This window comes from Rhinolophus hipposideros (genome assembly GCF_964194185.1).
Source record: "Rhinolophus hipposideros genome assembly, chromosome: 11".
NCBI classification, from domain to species: domain Eukaryota; kingdom Metazoa; phylum Chordata; class Mammalia; order Chiroptera; family Rhinolophidae; genus Rhinolophus; species Rhinolophus hipposideros.
Genome location: NC_138057.1, coordinates 53,103,188 through 53,112,445, shown reverse-complemented (window position 1 = coordinate 53,112,445; position 9,258 = coordinate 53,103,188). Strand labels below are relative to the sequence as shown.

General features: G+C 35.4%; 1 protein-coding gene across 7 annotated transcripts in view; it reads right to left on the bottom strand.

Moving 5' to 3' along the window:
• The window catches only part of ZCCHC7 (zinc finger CCHC-type containing 7), a 206,966-nt gene that overhangs the window by 26,993 nt on the left and 170,715 nt on the right, over positions 1–9,258 (bottom strand). For all 7 annotated transcript variants that reach the window (XM_081067785.1, XM_081067780.1, XM_081067779.1 and 4 more), the window contains 3 exons: positions 7,152–7,195; positions 5,766–5,891; positions 4,636–4,806 (listed from right to left, as the gene is read on the bottom strand). In XM_081067785.1, the coding sequence (XP_080923911.1) occupies positions 4,636–4,806; positions 5,766–5,891; positions 7,152–7,195 (341 nt within the window). The remainder of the gene's footprint in view (positions 1–4,635; positions 4,807–5,765; positions 5,892–7,151; positions 7,196–9,258) is intronic.

Genomic DNA, 9,258 nt, shown 5'->3' with positions numbered 1-9,258 from the left:
AATACGGTTTTTAGTTGTTCAAAAATATACTGTATAGAAAAGAATATTTGATGAGCTAAATCTGATCTCACATTTTATAAATTTTGGAATAGAAAAACTTAAAAGCTTGATCACTGATGAAAAACAAAAGTCATTCTCAAAGTTTATCTACCTTTCTTCAGTTTATTGATTCCTTCCAAAATGTTTAAACAATAATAATGACCTCAATGACCTTCCTTCTTGCCTTTCTTTCTTATAGTAACCGTAACTACAGTAAACATTTTAGAATATTTCATTCCAAATATTTTTTTCCTATGAAAATCTACATACATATATATGTATATTTATATAAAAACAGGATTATACTTCATGTGCTGTTCAGTAATTTATGCATTTCATTTAATGGATTAGTAACTTCTTCATATTCAATATTTCTACATCATTTTTTAAATTGCTGAAGAGTATTCCATTATATGGGTCATATTGTAAATTACGTAAGTCAGCTGCCATGTTAAATATTTGGGTTGCCTGAAAGTTTTATTATTTTACACAGCTCTGAGATGAACATTCTTGCAGCTATATCTTTGCAAAAATCCATAACAGAACTCCAGAAAGGTTATCCAAATGTACTTTCCCAGCACAACTTTCCTAACATTGAATAATATTATTATTATTATTATTATTATTATTATTATTATTTCCTTCTTTTAAAAAATTTATTGGGGTGACAACTGTTAGTAAAATAACATAGATTTCAGGTGTACAATTGTGTATTACATCATCTATAAATCCCATTGTGTGTTCACCACCCAGTCAGTTCTCCTTCCAGAATATTATTATTATTGAGGCATTTTTCTTTCTTCTTTTTAATTTGTAAGGGCTTTTTATATATTACAGATACCCACGTATTTTATATATAATAACCTTTTCCAAGTTGTGGTTTGTCATTTAATTTTATTAATGGTCACTGGATGAACAATTTTTTTAGTTAAACATATTCCCCCTTTTCCTTTATGGTTTCTGACACAGGCGTCTTTATTTTCTAATAAGAGTGTTTAATCCAATACATTTATTTATTGTGATACTTGATATATTTGGTCCTATTTTTATTCTCATACTTTTTGTTTTTTATAAGTTCTTGCTGTTTCCATTTTTTCCTATCATTTGTTATATGGTTTAAGTTTCCTTTGCCTCATTTTAAATTAGAAATCTTGAAATTACATGGCTTTTTCTTCTTATAATTAAAACAAATAAACTTTTATTTTATTGGAATTCTTTATGGTCTGCATTATTATAGTTTTTTAAATTGTATCTGTTCTTTAAATAATTTTTTCTAAAATTTACATTAATTAAAAAACAGATTAACAGGAAGTATTCAGGCATGTACACGACTGCTGCTCATTTTATTCTCTGACTTTTCCAATAAATTCACAAATGAATAACAGCTTGGCTGTGTCATCTATTTTTCTCAGAATGCTCTGGCCTCTAGAGATTTCTCCACTGCCTCCTGGTATTTAGTATTGCACAGGAGAAGTTTGATGCAAATTTGATGTGTGTATGTATGTAAAAATGTGTTTTTTGTGTGTCTGGATGTTCGTATGACTTTTGTTTGACATTCAGAAATTTCACTAGCATATATTTAGATGTGGGCCTTTTTTCTCCCTCATATCAAGTGTGCGCTCTTTTGATCATTTTGCTTTGGATTGCTTCTCTATCTTCTCTATTCACATTGTGAATTAGGATTATCTCAAGTTTCCTTGTATTTCCTATACTGAGTTTCTTTCTGGGGTCATCTCTGATTCCTTTTTTAATCTACCAGTTCTTCATATATGCCTTCTCTTCCTTTGGACTTGCTGATTGGACTTCAGTAGGCTTTGAGTTATCTTTCTATCCTTGACATTGTAAAACTCTGAAATTTCAACTGAATACTTTTATATAGTATAATAGCTAACAAATGAGGCATTTATCAAGTAGAGTTCAGGAAAGAGAAAATTCAGATTCTTCATTACAGAGAGAATATGAATACGACTCATCAGTTTTCACTTTAAATTCTTTACACATATAACTGGTACTCTGGCATTACAGAGATCCATGGTGTGGCTTGTAGGGATGTAGAAAGTAAAAATGGAAGTTTCTTGATCTCTGTAATTTATAAGAGGTTAGGGCATTTATAGTTACCCAGGGCTTCAGAAACCCTCTGTGAATGAGCAGGAAGTCCAGTTGGTGAGAAGATGAAAATGACAAAGATGGGTGGAGGACAGTATTGCCAGAAGGTGTAAGCCTTAAATAAGCCAAAGATATCGACATAAAGAGGGAAGAGTAACGGTTTAGAAGCAGCCATGGTAAGTGAGAAAGAAGTTGATCCTAATTAACCTAATTCAGAGGCATGTAGGTCAAGAAAGAGTGAGCAGTAAGCATTTGAGAGGGCTGCAGGGGAAATAGAATTTTTTGTGGAGGGCCAGGTTTCAAGACAGATTTAAAGCATGTATGGGACCAGCTGAAAAGTTCCAGCAAGCCAGGACCAGAATGACTGGTTCCAAGTGAAGCCTCATGAAGAGCCTCCAGGAGGCTGGAAGGCTCTTCAGGAGAAGGCAGTGGAACCCAAGTTTGAGTGGACTCCAAGGGAATGCTATAACAGTTGGGCAGGCTGGAAAAAGATCAATTAGTGTCCAGAACCTTCAGCAGGTAACTACAAAAGCAAAGCAAAACAAAACAAAACAACCCAACAGTAGATCTTGGCAGATTCAGGGGAAAGGGTGCTGTTTTCTCGGAAGTCAGTTCCAGCCTAACACTATCTTAAAAATTTATATTCACTGGGGTTATTAATCCTCAAGGCCATTTTTAGATAAAGAGTTTAACATACATTAGAGGCCAAAATTAAGATGTTAGGCAGAAAGGGCTATAGATTTAATTCAGAGCTGATTATACAACCTTTTACGGATCATTCTTAACTGTTCTGCACTAAAATACTTCTTATTTTTAAAAAACTCCTCATGAGAATGTGAGCACCTTCTCTGTTATCATGGGCAAATAAGACCATATTTGTAGGAGTTCTTTGGAAGAAAAAAAGAAAAAAAATATGCTATCAAACATAGCTGCCAAACTAGAAATTCTTGCTAAGAAAATTATAATGACAACTTAATGCAGAGACCAGGATAAAACTAAGACAACCTAGGATTTACTATTTTTATGAAATCTAAGTTTAAACTACTTTGAAATGAAATAACAACTTCTATCTCTATGCTGTATATATTTTCTGTTCTTGAGAATCATATTCAACATCACTAGTGGCCTAAGAAACACAAATTAAAACAATAAGTTTTATAATATACCAAGTATCACAATAGAACATTTTCACCTTATTTGACTGGCCAAACTTTTAAAAAATCAATTATAGTATGGAGAGCATTCTTAAACACTGCTGGCAGGCGGATACTCTGATATAATCTTTTAGAAGAGCAATTTGGCAATATTTACCCGGACATAAATGTACATATCTTTTAATTATACAATTCCATTTAGAATTTGACTTACCGAAATACTCTTACATGTATGCAGATATAAAGATGTTTACTGCAGCATTCTTTGCTTAAAAAATGGGTAACAATATAAATCTACATGTACTGGTAGAGAATTTGCTGGGTAAACTGGTACATGCATACAATAGAATGAACGCTAACCATTAGAAAGGTAGATCTTTATGAGTTGATACAGAGACACATTCACAAATTTTTCAAAGTGGAAAAAAATCAAGTTGTAAGTCAGTGTGTAGGACAATACTCCTATTTTTATTCGTTTAAAAACTCTTTAAAATTACAATCAATAGTTGTTATTATTATTTACATAAGAAACACATATATCACATTCACATTATCGTTTGTTTCAATCTGAATTTCATCTCAACAATAAGCCATATTTATTGAGTAAAAGGCTGTGAGTACACTTCAATTATAAATGAGAAAAATGTTTGTGCTTTTTATCACGTCTTTGGGAAATACAAATTAAAGGGAAAAGAGCCTTCCTTTCTTTTTTTAGATACTTCTACAGCCCTATTGGTCTTCGAAATTTTGATCAGAACCTCCCATTTGTAATATGATGCGAAATAACAATGTGCTAAAATTTAATGTGCTACAAATAACTGAAATGCCTTCAAATTTACTTTTTTTTTTTTTAATCTAAGAAAAGAACTAAGACGAGCAGATTCAAAGTACTGGTGGCTTGTCCTTCCTGCATAAGACTATTGCACCAACAAGAGCCATCAATAAGCATCATCAATCCAGGCTACATATGGACCTCGGTACACAACTGCTAAATGTGTGTGTGTTTTCATCGAACTACGCATGAATAGGTACATACATTTTACATGTTATCTATTACCTACCTCTTTAATTTCAACTTTTACTCAGCAAGCACATTAAGCAGATGGGGCTACCTTGGTTTTACAATATTTGTTGATGCTGCCTCCTGACGAATCATTCCGTAGGATCCCTATCCTGAGATATTAGAGCACTGCTTTACATGATCAGTGGCCAAAGGGAGATGACTAGCATTGTATACAGTACAGAATAAACATTCTTTTAGGTAGGTTGGCAGATAGTTACAAGTTAGCACATTGCCCTCAAAGCCTGATAAATTCGTTCTATGCAGGATACTCACATCAGCATAGTGGCCTTTCATGTCACATCGGTCACAGCGCTTTCTCCAGGAAGATCTTTCAAGACATCTGTGAGTGGAAGACATGGGCAGAGAACAGTCTAAGCAAAAGCGTGCTGGACAGGCATACTGGAGGTGTCCTCTCTCGGAGCATAGGCAGCAGGGGCGGACTTTCTATGTGACAGACAAACAGAAACTCTCTTTAGCAAAATACTTCAGTCTTAAATGTGAGAAGATTAATTTTTCTTTTTCTGTGTAATTCCATAAAAAGTTATTTCCAATGTGAGACACCAATGAAGGTCAAATCTGGAGCATAATCATAAAATCAAACAAAATGCCTGAAATCAGAGCTTTAACAAAAGCTATGTGTATCTTGTGGTTGCCAAAAAGGCTTATTAATCTGCGTGTACTATCAGCTGGCTTCTTCTCTACCTGATACCTTGTCTTGTATGGACACTAGCAAAGCAGGATGCGTCTGAGAGGGAAAGTAGGATTTCGAGGACCTGGGAAGTGAATCATAGGAAGAACAGGTACAGAAAGAGACTGCTTTGCCTGGTGAAGCAAAGAAAGAGGAAACATGAGAGCTGTCTCAAATATTTGAAAGACAATCATTTGGAAGAGCGAGTAGATAATAGAAGGACTGTTTGTTAAGGGCTTACTATGTGTCAGAGAACATCTAAGAGCTTGAGTTCTGTGTTGTTCCAAAGGTTGATGTATCTGTTTAATTAAATCAGTAAACATTTATAAATGCCTAAAATTATAATTTTCTAACAATGAAAATTATCCCATGATGAAACAAGCTGTCTCATAAAGTAGAAGGCATAGAAGTGAAAGGATCTCAGGAATCACCTGATTCAATCTTCTTACTTTATAGACAAGAAAATAGAGATAGAAAATGAAACGATTTGCCTAAAGTTGTCCAACTACTAATGGGAATCTGGAATCAAGTCCAGGTTTTTCTGACTCTAAATTTGTTGTTCTTTCTCTACTACTCTAGGCTATGACTTACATGAAAATTTAACAAGAAATTTAACACATATATCACATAAAATTTGAATTCTAAGGTTATAGGGTTTCAACCCTAAGATTTTGATTTTAACAAGGCAGTAAGAAACATTAAATATTTCACATACTTGTGGAAAGGGGCAGTTCTTTGACAAATGGCCACATTTATCACAGTTTCTACAGGTAACATTTTTGTTGGTTGTATAGTATCGGTGAGTCCATCTTCCAGATGATCTATTATTACCTATCTGGGCCTAAGGGGGGAAAAAAAATCAAAAATTAAAAAAATCATTTCACTCTGTTCAAGAGAATTAATAGTCATAGTCTGTTCAATATAGAACCCAGCAACAGAAACTCTGTGTTCTTAAAAGGAGTCAGAGAAACCTAAAAGGGGGTGCCATGAAGACAACTCTACTTTTTGCCTGTCCCTCCTCCTCATTTTTGTTTTCTTACACGTCTCCATATGGTTCCATTTCTTTTGTATCTTCCTCTACTTCTGGTTCAGGTCTAGTAGGGACGTGATATGCATCATTTGGACATTCAGGGCGCATTCAGAGTCAAAGACATTGCTGACTTCTATATCTGAATGTATACCATATTTTTCTGAAGGAGACGCTTGCTTAAATTTTTAGTTAGGGGATAGTGATTTTTTCCTTAATGATTTTTGTCTTTTATAAAGTTATAAAACCACATAGCTACTGAATATATTCGTTCTTTTGAATAGCCCAGGGTTACTGCCTAAAAACTGGATTACAATTTCTAAGAGAGAATGAGATAATTTCATTCCGCTGGAGTCCTTTTAAAACCCATTCTGCCTACAATGACCCAAATCTAACTGTCCCATATTCTAGCCAGTATCTAGTATCTTGCAAGAGAATATCAGCAAGGCATATCCTATGGATATCTAACGAGGACTGTGTAAATGCCAGCCATGGTTTTATCTTGTTTGGTAGAATTCCATCTTTGAAAAAACCTTTCATCTTTTTACGTGTTACTGCTGAATTGGCCAAATTGGCCCCAAGAAGACACAATCTAATTATCTCTTAAAACTTTTCTTCTATCAAGTTGTAAAATTATTCTCTTTTCTAGCCATCTGCTACAATTAAGGCTAATAAACACCTGCCAACATCCTAAATATAGTCTAACCATTTCCTTACACTGAAGCAGCAGTTATTTCCGGTGTTGATCTGCAGTGGTACCAGGCAATATGAGCTGAGAGGACGCACCACGGAAGACAAGAAACAAGGAAAAGGGGACTAACTCATGGAAATGAATTGACTGACAAAAATCAAGGCTCAACCACACTTCTGGAAAAAATTCAATCACTCATATACTGAAATCAAACTTTTTCTTACAAGATATTTGGGCTGTTGCTCTTTTGAAAAAGTTTATTAAGTTTAAAAAGTTTATTAAGTTTAAAAAGTGTATTAAGTTATCATAACGAAGTGAAAGGAAACTACGAAAGGAAATTATTAATCTATTATTCATAACTTCAAAAACAATTTGATTTTTACCTCAATATCTTTGTCACTGATGAACCAGTTTACACAAGCTTCTCCTATAAAACAAATAAAATGTTACTCAATCTTGATACCGTTAAAGCATTTATAGATTGACAATAAATTATTCACGTTTTTAGTACTGAAATTGGACCCCAAAGGTGTAGTGAGATGTGAATACCTTGACCTCTTATCTTGGCTCCATTATGGCTTGTGTGGCTCGGAACAAACACTTAACCTCTTTTAACTTCAGTTTCTTTACCTATAAAATGGGAATAGTATTTGCCCTGTGTACCTACAAAATAATGCAAGAATTCTATGAGATGTACAAAAATGCTTTGAAAACCATCAAACAGTAAACAAATATAAGAAAACTGGTGAAGGGGCAGAGGGATGGTTCAGTTGGTTAGAGCGCAAGCTCTGAACACAGGGTTGCCAGTTCGATTCCCACATGGGCCAGTGAGCTGCGCCCTCCACAACTAGATTGAAGACAACGAGCTGCCGCTGAGCTTCTGGAGGGGTGGCTGGATGGCTCAGTGGGTTAGAGTGCGAGCTCTCAACAACAAGGTTGCCAGTTCAATTCCCGCATGGGATGGCGGGCTGCGCCCCCTGCAACTGAGATTGAAAACGGCAACTGGACTTGGAGCTGAGCTGCGCCCTCCACAACTAGATTGAAGGACAACGAGTTGGAGCTGATGGGCCCTGGACAAACACACTGTTCCCCAATAAAAATTAAAAAAAGAAAATCGGTGAAGGGACCAAAAATCCAACCGCAGAAGCACAAAGAAACCTTATCTGAACTTCCCCTATATCTCACTATATAGCAGAGCTTTGAGAGTCAGCAACCCCTATACCCACCCCCATCCCAGAGGTCTCATGTCAGGTAAGTGACCTTGGGTACCAGTACATTCCCCCCAAATTGTGTAAACAAGCATCATCAAAACCTTCCATCCTCTGAAGCCCTACACCCTTCCCTTTGTTAAACTGGTATACAAACCTTTACCTTTGACTCTTCAGTGAGTTACTCATTTTGGAATGCTCCCACACTTTGTCTGTTCTCTTGTTAATCTCTCTATTGTCAGTTAACTCGAAGGCCCCCAACCATTCTGATCCAAGTAGGTAGAAGAAAGGTTTTTTTGTTCCAATATCAGTATTAACTGTGTCCACTAGCTTCCCATTATAGTTGACTTTAATTATAACATTAAAAAAAAAATTAGACTTTGACTACTATATCTCATGATGAAGGCTAGGAATTCAGTACTGGTTTTTTTTTTTAACATTAAAAATAGTGAAATAAAAAAGCAAAAAAGGAGACCAAATATCCAGAAACCACTAATTGATCTAAAAATACAACTGTAAAAACCTAGGGGGTTTGGGGAGCACTCCATTTTTCTTTATCAGCTGTTTTCTTCTCTTTGCACTGCTCCTTCACAAACCTGCACATGGCTGCTTTTCCTCTGGTCCACCCATGGCCAAGGAGGAAGGGACATATGACTAATGCAGAAGCTAAGGTGTCAACAAAGGGCTGAAAGATTTTTTTTCTCCCCCCCAAAGCAAAGTTAACATTTCCCCCTTCCTCCTATCTAGCCCTCTTCTCTATCTCAAAAACACAAATTGAGCTTGACTCTTTTCTTTGAAAGGAATTTTGAAGCGACAGGAAGTAATCTACATTTTCCCAGGCCTACCAGGAGTAAGTGTCTAGAGATATATTTTAAAATAAAATACTTTTACTAAGAAAACTCAAGAGGCTGCTTTACAAAAAGACCAATCCATAGGAGAGCAGAGATGTTATGCTGATGATTATTTCCTTTGTAGAATTTGGAGGCTGCATCCATCTACCGAGAGTGGAGAATACATTAAATAGCAGCAGCTCCCATTCCTTCGTCCTCACCATCCACACTATTATTCTTTCATTCAAAGGATTCATGTAAGGAGCATGCTTTGCTGTAACTTTCAAAGCTGCCTTTTGTATCTCAATATCCTTCATCGTTAAAACTCAAAGTGACCACTTAAACTCACTTTAATTATAAAACTCCACGTTGTCCTTAAAAAAATGAATTCCAAAAACCAGTGAAATGCAAAACAGCAACTGCTACCACCTCTAATCCCCAATAAATTTACA